Source organism: Odocoileus virginianus, chromosome 16 (genome assembly GCF_023699985.2).
Source record: "Odocoileus virginianus isolate 20LAN1187 ecotype Illinois chromosome 16, Ovbor_1.2, whole genome shotgun sequence".
Classification (NCBI taxonomy): Eukaryota; Metazoa; Chordata; class Mammalia; order Artiodactyla; family Cervidae; genus Odocoileus; species Odocoileus virginianus.
The window spans coordinates 9,923,298-9,940,147 of record NC_069689.1 but is presented as its reverse complement, the minus strand read 5'-3'; the positions used below and the strand labels follow the sequence as shown (position 1 = coordinate 9,940,147).

General features: G+C 56.3%; 2 protein-coding genes across 5 annotated transcripts in view; one reads left to right on the top strand and one right to left on the bottom strand.

The window, feature by feature from the left end:
* DYNC1H1 (dynein cytoplasmic 1 heavy chain 1) overlaps nucleotides 1–1,475 on the top strand; it is a 62,005-nt gene extending 60,530 nt beyond the window's left edge. Inside the window, exons 75-78 of the mRNA XM_020913529.2 lie at nucleotides 254–396; nucleotides 482–650; nucleotides 761–888; nucleotides 1,094–1,475. Of these exons, the coding sequence (XP_020769188.2) occupies nucleotides 254–396; nucleotides 482–650; nucleotides 761–888; nucleotides 1,094–1,222 (569 nt within the window). The 3' untranslated portion in view covers nucleotides 1,223–1,475. The remainder of the gene's footprint in view (nucleotides 1–253; nucleotides 397–481; nucleotides 651–760; nucleotides 889–1,093) is intronic.
* A 1,642-nt stretch (nucleotides 1,476–3,117) lies between these two features.
* Nucleotides 3,118–15,160, bottom strand: LOC110150531 (uncharacterized). Of its 4 annotated transcripts, none has more exons than XM_070477811.1 (7): nucleotides 15,071–15,160; nucleotides 13,440–13,582; nucleotides 11,846–11,952; nucleotides 7,318–7,398; nucleotides 6,552–6,689; nucleotides 5,705–5,757; nucleotides 3,118–3,688 (listed from the first exon to the last, which is right to left on the bottom strand). In XM_070477811.1, exons 5-7 carry the CDS (start codon nucleotides 6,655–6,657, stop codon nucleotides 3,197–3,199), a joined length of 651 nt encoding a protein of 216 aa, XP_070333912.1. In that variant the 5' UTR covers nucleotides 6,658–6,689; nucleotides 7,318–7,398; nucleotides 11,846–11,952; nucleotides 13,440–13,582; nucleotides 15,071–15,160; the 3' UTR covers nucleotides 3,118–3,196. The 4 variants fall into 4 exon arrangements, with proteins under 4 accessions (XP_070333912.1, XP_070333909.1, XP_070333910.1 ...); XM_070477808.1 differs by having other exon boundaries at nucleotides 13,514–13,582; XM_070477809.1 differs by having other exon boundaries at nucleotides 7,338–7,398; nucleotides 13,514–13,582.
* Nucleotides 15,161–16,850: the final 1,690 nt, after the last annotated feature.

Below are 16,850 nucleotides of genomic sequence, written 5' to 3'. Positions count from 1 at the left end.
GCCAAGGCCTCGCCTCGCCTCCCGCAGTCCCCAGAGTTCAGGAGCGAGGGCGAGCAGGGCAGGACCTCAGGCATCTCCTTCGGCTCGGGAGCCTGACCCGGCCGCACCGCTGGTGAGGGGGTGTCTGCAGCTGCGGTTCCTCGGGGCGGTCGTGCTCCTGCACTCACTCCCTCAGGGGTCGCATGCACCAGGGGGCCTGCCGGCGCTCGGTGGGGGCCTGTGGGCGCTGACGCCGGCCGGGCCCTCCCTGCAGGGATCCTGCCTCGGAGCTGGTCGCACTACACGGTGCCCGCCGGCATGACCGTCATCCAGTGGGTCTCCGACTTCAGCGAGCGGGTCAAGCAGCTGCAGAACATCTCACAGGCGGCCGCCTCCGGGGGCGCCAAGGAGCTGAAGGTGAGGACGGCTCCCCAAGGCCGAGGCGGGCCTGGGTGGGGGCCCTCGGGTGGGGGTTGGCCCTCACGCTCTGCTCTCCCCACAGAACATCCACGTGTGCCTGGGCGGGCTGTTTGTGCCCGAGGCCTACATCACCGCCACCCGGCAGTACGTGGCCCAGGCCAATAGCTGGTCCCTGGAGGAGCTCTGTCTGGAGGTGAACGTCACCACCTCCCAGAGCGCCACGCTGGACGCCTGCAGCTTCGGGGTCACCGGTGAGCGGGGGCGCCCTGTCCCCCACCTGCGGCTCAGCCACTGCCCCTCACGGGCTGTGCCCGCACAGCGGAGGCCCCCGGGGTCCTGACCGCCCTCCCCACCCCCACAGGCCTGAAGCTCCAAGGGGCCACGTGCGGCAACAACAAGCTGTCGCTCTCCAACGCCATCTCCACCGTCCTGCCCCTGACGCAGCTGCGCTGGGTCAAGCAGACAAACGCAGAGAAGAAGGCTAACGTGGTGAGTGCCCCCTTCCCTCCTCTGGGCATGCCCACTGGGCACTCGGGCTGTGTCCCTGCCGTGCCCCCATGCCCCCAGGGGGACTCAGCACCGCTTCCTTCCTCGGGTGGAGCCCCTCCCCCGCCCTGCAGGGGGACTCGGCATCCCTTCCTTCTCTGGTGGAGCCCCTCCCCTCGCACAGCCAGCACCCCCGCCTTCCTTGCAGGTGACACTGCCCGTCTACCTGAACTTCACCCGAGCCGACCTCATCTTCACGGTCGACTTCGAAATTGCTACCAAGGAGGACCCACGCAGCTTCTACGAGCGCGGCGTGGCCGTCCTCTGCACCGAGTGAGGCTGCCTTTTCTAGTCCCCTTTGTGTAACAGTAAAATTAATATTTAATGTTTATTCATTATTGAAACGTACTGAAGGTTCATTGTTAAAAGTATATGGACTTGTCAAGGGAACGTCGGTGCGAGGCTGGAAGCTGCAGGAAGCGGAAAGAAGCCTGACGGTTGGGAGGTGGAGCTGGGAGGGACCCAGGGCCGCGGTTCTGAGGGCCGAGGCCGGGCTTGTTTTATGAAATAAAACACTAAGCATGACGCGGCTCCGGCCTCTCGTCTCGTCTCTGGCTCCTGGGGACACCTGGGACCCTGCGGCCTCCGGGGCCTCTGTCCCCACGGTCCTGGGGTGCTGTGTGCGGCCTTCTGTGGAACAGGTTCCCGGCGCGTTCGGAGCCCCAAGAGCTCCCGGCTGGCTGGGTGTTGGCACCAGCCCTGCGATAAAGACCTGCTCGTCCTACCGGTGGGAAGCAAGCTGGGCTCTCGAGGAACAGCCTGAGGCCCGACGGCACCACCTTTCTAGCCCTGCCCCCACCCCAGACGTCCTGGGGCTGCAGCACCGGAGCTGCTCACCTGGCCCCGGGCCGTGTGCTCTGGGGTCCCTTGGGGGGCCGAGCGCCATCCAGAGCTGTGTTCGCTGAAAATGGCCCATTTTGAATGCTTTCCTCTGAACCAACAAATAGGGCTTTTTAGCTTCTCTTCCGTCACCCAGAGCATTTAGCAGTGCCCCAGTCTCTCACCCAGAAGCTGGTACCACCGAGAAGAGCCCTTGGAAAGCCCGCTGCGGGTGCCGGGCCCCGCCTGATGCTCCCATGTCCACCCCGTTTACAGTGCAGGTCCCGACACAGGCCCGCTGATGCCGGGCAGGGATTCCGGGTGCAGGAGGACTGCCGTCCTCGATGGCCCGAAGGCCTGGCTGGGGAGGAGGGGCAGCCGCCAGACCCTGGTGCCCAAGTGTCCTGGGGTGGGTTTAGGGCACTGCAGGCCCAGGACCGAGCTCCCCATCGGGGGTCCACGTGGACCCCGCCAGGAATTCCTGGGGCCCCTGCTTGCTGCCTCCCAGCCTCACCCTGACGTGAGCTCAGTCCCCCTTGGGCCCCACTTAGATCACTCCTCACCTGCCTTTGGGGCGGGTCAGGCTGGACAGCACCTCCTGGGCACCGCCACCCACCCAGTGCCCTGGAGGAGCCTTGGGGGGCCCCCTGGCCAGGAGGGACGAGACCACGCGTCTCACCTCAGTGGACGCCCCTTGACGGGGAGCATGTGCTCCTGGGCAGCGAACACAGCAAGGGGGCTGCCGATCCTCCCTGCCAGGAAGGCCCTAAAAGGCTCCATGAGAAAAAGCACCTCCACACCCGGGTGTCACCCCACTGGGGCCACGATCGCAGGACCCCGCGCTCAGCAGACCCCATCCCGAGGGGAGACACAACCGGAGAAGCGGATGGGACGGCCCCGGGGCTGCTGGGAGAACCCCTCCCGCGGCCTTGCCTCCACCCCCACTGAACGCCTCCCGTGTTGCAGCTGTTCTCAGCCACCCGGGAGCCAAGCCCTGCCGAGGCAGCCGCGCGCGTGTGCGGAGCTCGGGTCAACAGTCACAGCCAGAACGGAGGCGGGCTAGGGGACCGCGGGCCCCAGCCTCCGAGTCAAGGTTTAAAAATACAGATGTATTTACTAAAAGTAAGGGAATTCTCTGTGACTCAGACAGGCAGGTGGGGCCTTTTCCTGAGCTGGAAACCCTCTCCGCGCAGGAGGGGCCCAGAGGCGTTATTTACAACATAAACGACTAACACCTGCATATTTACAACATAAATGACTAACACACCCGCATGCATCATCGTGGACCATCAGTTCCCGAAGATACATTTCTGTTGTTTGAACCTTACAAGAAGACACAAAAGGAGCTACGTGTTTCATGGAAGCTCTTTTTTTATGCTCATCAACGTCGTCCTCACCTCCGAGGCCCTGGCCCTCACCCCGCTCACCTGATCTAGGCCACATACTGCTTCTTTCGCTTACTCTTCGGCTCTGTGAGTAAAAGTTCCAGTTTCCTCTTGGAGAGGGTGAGCTTGGGCCCCCTGTCCCTCTCAGTCCCGAGTCTGGGGGGCGGCCGTGACCCTCTGGCCCTGCCCTGGGGTCTGCCAGCCTCGGGGGACCCCCGGTCCTCCTCCATCATCCCCGCGTCCTCCAGAGGTCCAGGCAGCCGGGCCATCCGCCCCCGCGCCTCCAGGCCACCGGCCTCCGCAGGTTGCATGTCCATGTCGCTGCCCTCCGGTGCTGCTGGGGCCCAGCCAGTGGCCGTCAGGACCAGGAGTGGAAGGTTCGCCGAGCGGGGGTCTTCTAAGCTCACGTCCCCTGGACCCCTGGACTTGAGCGTGTGCAGAGGCCCGTCACAGTTGGCGGCACCCAGGGAGCAGCCGTTGAAATGACAGGAGGCATGACCACGGGCCTCTTCCCAGTCAGCGTCGTAAGGATCTAAAAGCTGACGACAGAAGGGTTTCTGAGCCGGCGAGCGGGGGAATCACAGAGAACACACGCCTTACACACACACGCAGCTTCTTCCGTCATGGACCTTAGCAAATTTTGCACAATCTGCCCTGCAAATAAATCTTCAAAAATGCCTTTGACAAGGGCTTCCCTGGGGGCTCAGTTGGTCAAGAAGCCGATTGCCAAGGCAAGAGATGGGGTTTGATCCCTGGTCCAGGAAGATTCACATGTTGAGCAGCAGCAAAACTAGGGCAGAAGACCCTCGGCCCTGAGGCCCAGGCTCCGCAACAGGAGAAACCACTGCAGTGAGACGCCCCCGCTCCCCACACCTGGAGAGAGCATGCGTGCGGCAACGAAGACCCAGGCAAAAAATGTTTTAAATTATTTTTTAAACGCGTTTGATGAGGACTTCCCGGGTGGTCCAGTAGCCAAGACTCTGTGCTCCCAATGCAGGGGGTCCAGGTTCAATCCCTGGTCGGGAAACTAGATCCGCATGCCACAACTAAGACCCAGGGCAGCCACATAAATAAATATTTGTTAACGCATTTGACAAATACCCCAGAGCCTCCTAAAAGCCCGAGGGTGCCCCACTGTGGGGGTGTCCCGGCCCGAGCCCCACCGTTTAAAGCCCTTCTTCCAGCACTGGCAGCCCCTGTCCACCACCTCAGCCTGAGCTCGTTTTCCTGCTCTGAGCCCGGTGAGGGCCTGGCTCGGGCCGCCCCGCGCCCCCAACCGGCCTGCACAAGCAGGCTGTGCAGCCTCAGCGCCCACCCCCGACACCCTGGGCCACCCAAGGCGCCGGAGGAGGTGCAAATGAGTCTCTAAAACATTCACTGTTTCCAAGGTGCCAGGGGTGGTTCTCGAAGGCCGGCCATGGGCCCCTCGGGGGCAGGCGACACCCCAGGGCAGCCAAACGCCCCGCCCCCCACCTCGACCACTGCCAACGGGGGCTGCAAGCTTTCTGGACCCTCCTCACCCCACCTGGGGACCCAAAGGCCCTGTTCCTGCCCCGGGGCTCTGGCTGGAGCCCAGGTGCCCACCACCAGGGACCACCCCCTGCTGCACAGAGACCTTTTGAGACGGGCTCCACCCGCAAACCAGCAGGCTGATCCGCACAACTGGACCTGTGAGCACTTCCTCCCCGCGCGGCCTCGCTCACACGCACAGAGGGACCCCAGGCCCGAGTCAGCAGGGGACCCCTCTGGGGCCCTTTCCCTTGGGTGGTGACAACTCCCGAGAAAGCTCACTTGCTCTTTGGACAGCTGACATTCATTTATTCCAGAGGGAGAAAATGAACTCAAACACCGTAATCTACCAGCAGCTATAACCGCTGCAGATCCAGAAACTGGTCAGAATTGCTGGGATTCACAAAGCAGACACTCGCGCTTGTGACCTCACCCCCAGCGGAGCAGTGAGTGTCCCCGAGAGGCCCCAGCCCAGAGGCCCCCCCTGGGTGTGGAGTCAGGGGTGCTGATGAGGGCCTCATTTGGGCCTCATAAGCCCACAGAATCTCCTGGCAAACCAAGAAACGCCCGGCTAGGCCCTCCAGTCACTGGTTCGGGGTAGAAGGACTTAGCAGCCGCCTGCCCTGTTCTCCAGGGGCACCTGGCGTCTTAAACCACCGGGAGACCAGGGTTACCTACTACACCTGTGTGATCCATGAGAGTGAATTTAATTTGACTGAGATTCATTTTGAGATTGACTAATTGCAAACCCATGGTCTCGTCAATCTATCTTCCAGGTAAACTACCTGAAGCCTTTTGTTCTTACTTTTAAAAATTGGGAAGAGGAATGAACAACCAACGTAAATGTCACGATGAACCTTTTTCTAAACTGTAGCCACACCACTGGGCTGGGCAGAGTTCTCAGAGCAGGCCTGCGACTGCCCTCCTGAGGAAGGTCTGCCTGCAAGGCTGCCCTCGGCCTGGCCTCTGGGAACTTGGACTTGAGGGGGCCCCCAACTGTCCCCAGAGACGGGAGCGGCTGCTGGCTGCCTTGTTCAGGGACATACCTCTCTCCAGATGCCTTCAACAAAGTCCAGGTGATTCTTCCTGTGACTGGCCTGGAAAAGCAAGGGGTTTGGGTCATCCTCTCTAAGAAGGAGGGCAGACAGCAGATTCAAGTTCAGGGGCAAGGATCCAGGGGCTCACTGCCCCGGCCAGCGGTCCTGCCCTGCCCACACTCGTGGACGGTGGCCCGCGGTGGGTGCTGACGAGGAGAGCCCACTCCCAGGAAGCTGAGCACAGGCAGGGACCCCTTCAAGAGTGTGTTTGTAGGACTTAAGATGCAAACCTGGGCCGCTCAAGAGGGGAAAGCAGAACCAGGAATGCGACCAGGAGATGGCCAGTTTCAGCCTCAGCAGCCAGGTTCAATCTCCCGCCTTCGCACTGGGAAGGACCCCCGAGTCTACACAGCACCTGGCATGTGTGCTGGACCCAAAGCCAGAAGACGGTAGAAGGTTCTAGGTCATCCACCCCAAACCCTCCCTTTGTAGACACAGAAGCCGAGGCCCACACAGGGGCCAGGCCTTGCTCAGGACCCCTGGGAAGAACCCAAGGCTGGTATCCCATATTCCAGAACCTTCCCCTCTAACACCAGGCTACCGGTAAAAGCAACTCTTGTTCTTCATCAAAAGACAGACTCTCAAAGGACAGGAATTTGAACATCGCTAGTTGTGGGGGAGAGAGAAGACCTGAGAAGCTGACACCAGGAACCGCAGAGAAGACTAATTCCGAGAAGGGGGTGGGGTCCCGGCAAGGGCTCCTGCTCTCTCCTGGGGTGCCAGTCTGCCCTGGCCTCCAGCCCCCTCCACCCTCCCCACCGCTTGTCCCCGCCCCACCAAGAGGGGAGGGGTATCTTAAGGCGACGGAGCCTATTTCTCTGCCTCTTCTGGAAGCCGGCCCTGGTGCTGGCCGTGAACGCGGCCCGGATGCAGCTGCGCTGGCCGTTCCGCGGGCCAGCCATGGCTCGGGGGCCGGGGCGGACCTTTCACTTAACTGCAGGGCATCAGGGACAAGGCACAGGTCAGTGGTGGGAGGGGTGGGGGCGGGCTGACCACTGGGGCGTGGAGGGAACTTTCTGGAGCCCCGGAGCTGTGGGTCTCCACTAGGCTGATGCAGTTGTCACAAGTCAGGACTCTTTGCCCAAAGGGGTGACTGTGACTGTGAGTGATAGCTCAGCAAAACAAACCTAGGGAGTTTTCAAAAAGTTTTTTAACTAAAAGGAAAGCCACAGGCAGCTGGTGGCCTGGGAGGGCCACACACGAGCAGCGCCTTGGTTTGGGGAAAGCCCCTTCACACCCAGACACCCAGTCGTGTAGAAGTCAGGGTGAAGTCACACATCCTTGACACTGAAAGTTCTAGGCTGGAGCAGGGACGGGGGTCACGCATCCAGCTCCTGTGTCCTCCCCGCTTTGGTTTGTTTTTAACAGATGAGAAAAATAAGCACAGATACTGTGGACGGACTCGCCCAAGGTGACAAATCCAGACAGCACTCCCCCCGCCCCCTCCCCGAGAAGCACTAGGTCGTCAAAAGCATTTGACAATTTTTTAAAAAACTATGCAGCCCAAGAAGAGCAGAGAAAACATCCACTGAAAACAAAAGACAGATCACGGTGCGACTTACTGAGAGGAGAGACCACACACCTCCGTGCTGTTTCATGTCATTTGCTTCCCTCCAGAATTCCAGGGGCCGGTGCCCTAGGCCCTGCAGGAAACACGTCTGTTACAGACACACAAGACCCGCCACCCAGAGCGCCACGGGTGGCCCACTCAGGAGTCCCCCACACTGGACTCCCTGGAACACCAGTTCTGAGGCAGAAACAGCAAAAGCGACAAATCAGACCCTAAAGCACCATATGCATTAGTGTTTTATTTTTTTAAAGATGCTTACTTATTTTTATTGGTTTATTTTTTGCCCATGCCACATGGCTTGTGGGATCTTGGTTCCCCAACCAGGGATCGAACTGGACCCCCCTGCAACAGAAGTACAGACAGGGAAGCCCCCTCATTCTTTTTATTTTTAAATTTCTTTCTTGCTTTTTAAAAAGGCTGTGCTTGGTCGTCTTCGTTGCTACACGAGGGCTTTCCCTAGTTGCGACAAGCAGGGGCTGCTACTCCTTGGCACGCCCCGGCTTCTCATTGCCCCGGCTTCTCGGGGAGCTCGGGCTGTAGGGCACACAGACTTCAGTAGCTGCAACACACGGGCTCAGCTGCCCCTTGGCACGTGGAATCCTCCCAGACCAGGGATGGAACCCGTGTCCCCTGCCCTGGCGGGCAGATTCCTAACCTCTGTGCTACGGTACCAGGGAAGTCCGTCTATTCACATTTTAAAGGCTAGAAAAGCTCCTGGTAAGATCCGAAAATCTTTTTTTTTCTTTTTTGTATTAAGTCCATAAATTCCATAAATTGGGATATCATTAATTTTCCCCAAAGTCGTTTTTCTGTCCCAGGATCCCACCCAGGATGCCCCATCACATTTAGTTCATGTCTCCCGAGGCTCCTCTTGGCCGTGAGTGTCTCGGACGCCCCTGCCGTTGATGACCCTGACCATCCTGGTGGGCTGTCCCTCGGGGGGATCCGCCCCTGCTCTCCCGAGCACACGCGGGGCCCGGGAGTGGGAGGACTGTTAGGGGAACACACTGATTGAAACCGCCCACCCTGGCCAGGCACCGTAGTAACCATTTGCATGAGCTGTTTTATGACAGGAGATCCTGATAAGGAATATGGAACTAGTAAGCCACCACCAGCCGGAAGAGTTCGGGGAAGGTCGAGAGGAGACCCTGCCTGTTCGTCCACTTCCCAGAATCCCTCTTGCTAGCATCCATCTTGGCTGAGCGATGCGTGTGCCACCAGGAAAGACTCTGAATTAGAATGATTGGCCACAGACCACCTGGAAACCAATCCCATCACCATAAAACCCGAGACTGTGAGCCAGGCGGCAGAGCAGTTCTCCTGGGTTCCCTTACCCTCCTGCTCTCCACCTGGGTGCCCTTTCCCAATAAAATCTCTTGCTTAGTCAGCACGTGTCTCCTCGGACAATTCATTCCGAGTGTTAGACAAGAGCCCAGTTTCGGGCCCTGGAAGGGGTCCCCCTTCCTGCAACAGGACCACCAGAGGTGAGGCACCTTCTCCTGTCGAGGGCGTCACGGGAGCAGCCGTCACCCTGGCGTGTCCTATCCTGCTGAGGCCGTGCCCCGCAGGCTTCCCTACCGGACAGGGACCTGGTCTCACCTCCCCCTCCATCCTGCCCTCTTTGGAAAGACATCCCTCTGTGCAGCACCCACTCACTTGCGGAGGGTTAGGCCAGTGCCCTCGGAGGGAAGCAGCTGCCTAAATTTCTTGACTGGGGTGATTTTTCTCCCACCTGTTGATTTGTTCATTGTTTGGCATCACCCACTCAATGGACAGGAGTCTGAGCCAACTGCAGGAGATGGTAAAGGACAGGGAAGTTCTGCGTGCTGCCGTCCATGTGGTCGCAAAGAGTAGGACACGACTGAGCAACTGAACAACAACGATTGATTCATATCAGCACGGACTCATTTCATTCTATATTTGTTGTCGTTCAGTTGCGTCCAGCTCTTTAAGACCCCATGGACTGCATCAGGCCCAGCTTCTCCATCCTTCACCTTCTCGCAGAGTTTGCTCAAGCTCATGTCCATTAAGTCGGTGATGCCATCCAACCAGCTCACCTGTTGCCTCCTTCTCCACCTGCCTTCAATCTTTCCCAGCATCAGGGTCTTTTCCAATCAGTCAGCTCTTCGCATCAGGTGGCCAAAGTATTGGAACCTCAGCTTCAGCATCAGTCCTTCCAGTGAATATTCAGGGTTGATTTCCTTCAGGATTAAGTGGTTTCACCTCCAAGCTTCCCAGGGACTCTCAAGAGTATTGAGACTCTTCTGTACTTCAGTCAGTTCAGTTGTGTCCGACTCTTTGTGGCCCCATAGACTGCAGCATGCCAGGCCTCCCTGTCCATCACCAACTCCTGGAATTTGCTCAAACTCATGTCCATCGAGTCAATGATGCCATTCAACCATCTCATCCTCTGTCATCTCCTTCTCCTCCCGCCTTCAATCTCTCCCAGCATCTATACTCGGGTTGTAATAAAGACTACATCATTTATTTTGTTCTGACTTTGGCTGGAACTTCAGTTGGCTCCTGTTGGCTTCAGTTGGCTTCTCTAACAGGACCAACCCAAATTAATTTTAATTTCCAAAAGAATACACCCTGTGAGTTACTTAGGACTCTCTATGGGCTTCCCAGGTGGCACTGTGGGTAAAGAACCCGCCTGCCAATGAAGGAGACATAAGAGATGTGAGTTTGATCCCCGGGTCGGGAACATCCCCTGGAGGAGAACATGGTAACCCATTCCAGTATTCTTGTCTGGGGAGTCTCATGGACAGAGGAGCCTGGCGGGCTATAGTCCACGGGGTCAGAAAGAGTCAGACGTGCTCTCTAGGCCAAGGAGAAACAGGAGGGAGGGAGCAGAGCTCAACCTTTGAAAGAATGACATTGCCTGAGGGTGTAACAGAAACCGATTAGAATCACATAGAATCAATTCAGCTTCCACTAGACCCTGATCCTCCGTGCGTGCTCAAGCTAGATGACACACCCAGAGATGCCAGGACGGTTCCAAGTCCAACCCGTCAAAGACCAAAAAGTGGGTGGTGGCCTAGTTCCTGGAAATCTCTACCCCTTCCCCAGAATGGTTGGAATAATCCTCCCACTCATTAGCCTTGGGTAGCAGCTGGTCCTCGTGGCTGGACTGTTTCCCTATACACACACACAGACACACACACACTATATGTCACCGGGGCATGTCCTGGGCCCCAAGGTCTCAGGGCCGGCCCCCTACTCCCTGGCCCAGCAGCTTCTCCAGCAAAGTCACAAATTCCTAACGCCCCAGGACTCTCCCCTCCCCACGTGCCCTCAAGGGTTATATTGAAAAGCCCTTATCATGCAGATCTACTGGAGAATTCTTTGAAACCAAACCTATTATTGAAGCCACCGGGTTACACACACCCTGCAGTCCTTCCTGGCCACTCCTTCTGGACCCTTCTTCCGAGTCAAGGTCAAAGTGGGCCTCAATCCCCACCCTGCCCTCCCCGCTCCATCCGGAAGGGGGCTCTGCCCCAGGATCCCAGACCCATCACTGCCGCCGAGCAGCACCTCCGCTCCTGGGGCCTCTCTGCAGCCACCCTCCCCTCTTCCTGCCTCTGCTGAGAGACCACAATCTAACCCAGCTGACAACTCAGGGGGGCCCCCCTCCGGGAGATGTTCAAGGGCTTTCTCTCCAGACACTTCCTGAGGAAGAGTTAGAAGTGACCCTCTGTCTGAGAGCCAGCCACACAATTGCCACCTAGGGCCGACAACAGGTTTCCCAACCTGGAGATCCAGCAAAGGGACTGAGAACCCCCAAGAAATATAAGATATGCATGCATGCTAAGTCACTTCAGTCGTGTCTGACTCTTTGCAAACTCAGGGACTGTAGCCCGCCAGACTCCTCTGTCCATGGGGATACTCCAGGCAAGAATACGCGAGTGGGTTGCCATGCCCTCCTCCAGGGGCTCTTCCCAACCCGGGGATCGAACCCAGGTTTCTTCTGTCTCCTGCATTGGCAGGGGGGTTCTTTACCACTTAGCACCACCTGCGAAGACCATAAATCAACTATACTTGGTTTTTAAAGAAAATGCCTGCTGATGTGTCCCTTGTGGTCCAGTGGTTAAGAATCTGAATGCCAGTGCGGGGCACACGAAGGAAATAAGATCCCACATGCCTCAGAGCAACTAAGCCATCATGCCGTAACGACTACAGCCAGGCTGTGCTCCACAATGAGACACCCACTGCCGTGAGCGCCCACGAGCCACAACTCAAGGGTAGCCCCTGCTCATCGAAACAAGAGAAAACCCACGCGCAGCAACGAAGCCCCAGCACAGACATGGTTTTTTAAACGCCTGGTCACTAGGCAGAAAGAGGGAAAAGATAGGGGCATTCCCCAAAGAGTCCAAAGCCCAGAGCCTGGGGTGGCCTTCTCCCTGCAGCCCGGGTTAGTCGGCTCCCTCCTCCTCCCTTCCTGGACCCACCCCGGCCCTTATGCGGAGCGCCCCAAGGAACAGGCCAGCCTCTGAACTGGAGCCCCCTGTGAAGGTTCCTACCTGGAGTCCAGGAGCAGCCAGGAGAAGAGGCTGCAGACAGAAGGTGGAGGCGAAGTCCAGAGGGCCGGCTTCTGTGAGCAGATGAGTTGGGAGGAAGCAACGCTGGTCTGAAGAAGAGAACAGAGAGGCAAAGTGGTCTTTGGCCAAAGAGGAGCTCAGGCAGTCTACTCTCAAGATCCGCCAAGAAGGAGAGAAAACATCATGAACCACCTCGCCCGCAGACTCCACAGGGCCCCACGGATGAGGCACACTGGGGACCAAGGAGTCTGGGATGCAGAATGGGGCATCTCTAAGTTGGCCTCCGTGCTTTACTCAATTTTGCATTTCCGCTTTAAAGGAAAAACACACTCAAAAAGCTCTCCCTTAACAATATTCAAAAACTAACCAGCAGTTCAAAACAGGCGTCTTTTCCTTGCAATAAAATTTGCCCTGAAAGATTTCCCAAGCTCCTCTTCCCCCAAAAGTGCTTTCTAAGGCAGCATGGAAATGGTCTGTCGTTTCACAGGATGCTGGGTCTTTATGTCTCTGCCCACATGAAACCAAGATCTGGGTCAAGTTTCGAATATCTGAGCACCTTTCCTGGACTGGGAACCTGAGAGAGCAAGAAGTCTTTGAAGGTCAAATTTCTAAAGATAAACTCCTGCACACACACACACACACACACACACACACACACACACTGACAAGAAACAATCCTGGGTGTGTACATCTTCCAAGGACACCTTCACAAGCTCAACTTCCACCCCCTGCACCACAGCAGGTGCTCAGGAAATACTGTTCAAGTGTAACAAGCTAACGGGAGGCCAGAAGGCTGAATATTATCCCCTGCACCTCCTGGAACTCTCCGGAACTTCCCTGGCAGTCGAGTGGTTAAGACTTCTCGCTTCCACTACAGGAGGCATGGGTTTGATCCCTGGCTTAAAATAAAGAAAGGAAGAATGCACACCCCCAAAGAATTACGTTCTGCCTAGTATATTCGGTCAGGTGCTTGGGAGAGGCAGCGGACAATAAAATCTGTATTTTCATGCACAAACTCCAGGGAAAGTTTCTTCTGTTTTTTTTCTCTAGCGTTAACTGTTTAAATATTTATATATTTATTTATGGGTGTGCTGGGTCTTCTTTGCTGCTCAGGCTTTTCTCTAGTTGCAGCGAGAAGAGCACAGGCTACTCTCTAGCGGCAGTACACGGGCTTCTCATTGAGCTGACTTCTCTTGTGAAGTGCAGGTTCTAGGGTATCCGGGCTTCAGTAGTTGCAGCTTCCGGACTCTAGAGCAAAGGCTCAGTAGTTGTGGCTCCGGGGCTCGGCTGTTGAGCAGCATGTGGAATCTTTCCAGAGCAGGGATTGAACCTATGTCTCCTGCATTGACAGGTGGGTTCTTTACCACTGGGCCACCAGGGAAGCCCTCCAGTGTTAACTTTTTTTTTTTCCCAGCGTTAACTTTTAAGATGAACCCCTTCATACCATACTTGGTGTTATTTTGATCAGACACTTTTGGGTACCACTATTCTGAGATAACTTTTTTTTAAAATGACAGTGGATTTTTTCTTTTTTTCATTTTGCAATCTCCGGTCTGAACAACAGATCAAAACTTACAACTCCACTTCAAGACAGTGTTGACCAACTTTAAAGGGAGAGGCAGTTTCAGAGGCGGCCACATCTCATGGTACCTTGTGTGTGTAGGTCGGCCTCTCCAGAGCTCCCAGTCTCCTCTCAGAATCCATCAAGGTCACCCAGTTCTGCATCCAAAACAGAAGAAATCCCGTTCAGGCTGAAGGAACCCACATAAAAGCCAGAGACCATCTGAGGCTTTCTTATTTTAAATTGGTTTGTGTAGCGGGAACTACAGGTTAGAATAATATTTTATTTTGAAAAAATACTGGGCAACTTGCCACACAGACATTAATTTTGTTGTTGTTCAGTCACTAAGTCACGTTGTTGTATAGTCAGTCTTTGGATTGTAGCCTGCCAGGCTCCTCTATTCGTGGGACTTCCCAGGCAAGAAGACTGGAGGCCATGGCCTCCTCCATCGGACCTTCCCAACCCCGGGATGGAACCCACGTCTCCTGCTTCAAGTAAATTTCTAGGTGTCTCAGAATTCTCCTGTGTTTTGGGGGCAGGGGAATTTCCAGGCTGCTAGAGGTCCCAGGAGGTAGCAGGGTCACCCTCCCACTCTCACCTGGTCGGGACTGGCCCAGGCCACCCCACCTTGGCGGGGAGCTGCGCCCCTTCTCAAGCCCTCACTCCACACCTGAGGATGGCGGTACCTCAGCCCGCACCGGCCGGGGCAGGGGAGTAGGGGGAAGACAGCATAGCGCAGTTGGAAAAGGATCCGTCTGCAAGGCAGGAGACCCTGGTTCGATTCCTGGGTCGGGAAGATCCCTGAGAGAAGGGATAGGCTACCCACTCCAGTATTCTTGGGCTTCCCTTGTGGCTCAGCTGGTAAAGAATCTGCCCGCAATGCGGGAGACCTGGGTTCTATCCCTGGGTTGGGAAGATCCCTTGGAGAGGGGAAAGGCCACCCACTCCAGTATCCTGGCCTGGAGAATTCCGGGGACGGCATAGTCCGTGGGGTCGCAGAATGGGACAGAGTGACTTACTTCGCTTCGCTTCAACAGGTATTTCTCCTTAAGGGGGAAAGAAAGGGGGCTCTCTCCGAGGCAGGGACCCCGGTCCCGGGGAGGAGGAACCATCCTCACTCCTCATACCAGAGATGCCCCAAAGTGCTGGCTGGGCTTCTTCAGCCATGAGTCAGGGGCCCCACCACGGGGGAAGGCTCTCCACTCCCACACGGCAGGGCCCACCCCCGGGGCTGGCGGTCCTCCCCCCACGGGGCAGGGAGCCTACGCAGGGTCCGGGCTCTGCCGCCTCGGGCCCCTCCTGGCCGCTGGGGCCTCTTGAGGCTCCCCCCACCACCCCACCCCCGCGACCTAAGGCGGCCCGCGCGGCTTTACTGGGCCCCCCCGCGCGGGAAAGGCGCCCCGTGCGGGGCGGGAGCATCTGGCGGCGCCCGTGGCCGCACACCTGCGCCCACCTGCCCAGATCCGCGGCGCCCCGTGCGGCTCCAGGCGCAGCGAGGAACTGGCTCCCAAGGGTGACTCCGAGGGGACGGATTGTTTACTCAAGTGAGGGCCGGGGTGAGGTTGCTCAGGTGAGGTGGGCACCGGGGTGCTGTTTATTCAGAGCACCTGGGGTCGCAGGGCACAGGCCTGTCACTGCGGGCCTACCTTCTGAATGGCATGTCCATTTTGTTCCCAGTGTGACCATCCACTGGGTCGAGAAGGAAGGTCTTGCGGCCCGACCGGTGTGACGTCACATGCATCTCCATGACAACGCATCCTGCGGCTAGCCACCCGCCCGCGGCCCCCGCGCTCCGGCGGTTCGACCCCGCGGCCCCTTTGCGAAGCTCCTGTGACCCCGCTGCACTCGGCGCCCCCATCCCGACTCCACTCGCGGACACAATTTTGCCGCAAAACCTTGAGTGACTCCTCCGTGCCCGGGGAAGACCCTCAAACCGTAACCCCACGTTCCCTGCCGGCGGCATCCAGACCTAAAAACGCGCCTGCCCCCACCTCTCCTTCCAGATGCCAAGAAGTTACCGAGACCCCTCCCTCCCAACCACCCCGGGCTGACTTCTGCTGGAAAGGCTTCCATCTCCTTGCCCCCACCCCTGACTTTTTATCCTCTTCCTCTTAGTTTGGCACCTCCTCCAGGAAGCCTTCCTTGACCTGAAAGTCTTGGGTAGGAGCCATTTCTCTGCACTCCCACCCACAGCGGGCATGACCAGCCTGTATGGTATAATCAAGCTGCCTATTGATTTCTACCTGGTTCACTAGACTGTCTGTCACCCTGTGAGCCAAGGAACTTTCAGTCCTAAGCTCCGCCATGTTCAGTCGCTAAGTCCCATCCTCTTCGGACCACAGGGAGTGCAACACACGCCAGGTTTCCCTGTTCTTCACTATCTGCCCTTAGAGTGGTGTCATCTGCATATCTGAAGTTGTTGATATTTCTCCTGGAAATTTTGATTCCAGCTTGTGATTCATCCAGCCTGGCATTTCACATGATGTACTCTGCATATAAGTTAAGTAAGCAGGGTGACAATATACAGCCTTGACATACTCCTTTCCCAATTTTGAACCAGTCCGTTGTTCCATGTCTGGTTCTAACTGTTGCTTTTTGAGCAGCATACAGGTTTCTCAGGAGACAGGTAAGGTTGTCTGGTGTTCCAGATTTTCTCTGGAATTCCTTTGCTTTTTCAATGATCCAACAGATGTTGGCAGTTTGATCTCTGGTTCCTCTGCCTTTTCTAAATCCAGGTTGTACATCTGGAAGTTCTCGGTTCATGTACTGCTGAAGCCTGGCTTGGAGGATTTTGAGCATTACCTTGCCAGCGTATGAAATGAGTGCAATTGCGCGGTAATCTGAACATTCTTTGGGATTGCCTTTCTTTGGGATTGAAAACTGACCTTTTCCAGTCCTGTGGCCACTGCTGAGTTGCTGACATATTGAGTGCAGCACTTTAACAGCATCATCTTTTAGGAGTTGAAATAGCTCAGCTGGAATTCCATCACCTCCCCTAGCTTTGTTCATAGAGATGCTTCTTAGGCCCACTTGACTTCACACTCCAGGATATCTGGCTCTAGGTGAGTGACTTACATCATCATGGTTATCTGGATCATTAAGATTATTTTCTTTTTTAGTATAATTCTGTGTATAATTGCCACCTCTTAATCTCTTCTGCTTCTGTTAAGTCCTTACCATTTGTGTCCTTTATAGTGTCCATCCTTGCATGAAATGTTCCCTTGATATCTCTGATTTTCTTGAAGAGATCTCTAGTCTTCTCCATTCTATTGTTTTCCTCTATTACTTTGCATTGTTCATTTAAGAAAGCTTTCTTATCTCTCCTTGCTATTCTCTGGAACTCTGCTTTCAGTTGGGTTTACTTTTAATTTCTCCCTTGGCTTTCACTTCTCTTCTTTCCTCAGCTATGTGTAAAGCCTCCTCAGA

Bases quoted from the DNA above. Each gene is read 5' to 3' on its own strand.
- LOC110150531 (XM_070477811.1), bottom strand. From the start codon at position 6,657: ATGGCTGGCCCGCGGAACGGCCAGCGCAGCTGCATCCGGGCCGCGTTC. The intron at 5,758-6,551 runs AGATACCCCTCC...CCTTGCTTTTCC, and splicing joins AAATAGGCTCCGTCGCCTTA to AGGCCAGTCACAGGAAGAAT. The intron at 3,689-5,704 runs GTATGTCCCTGA...TTCTGTCGTCAG, and splicing joins TTGAAGGCATCTGGAGAGAG to CTTTTAGATCCTTACGACGC.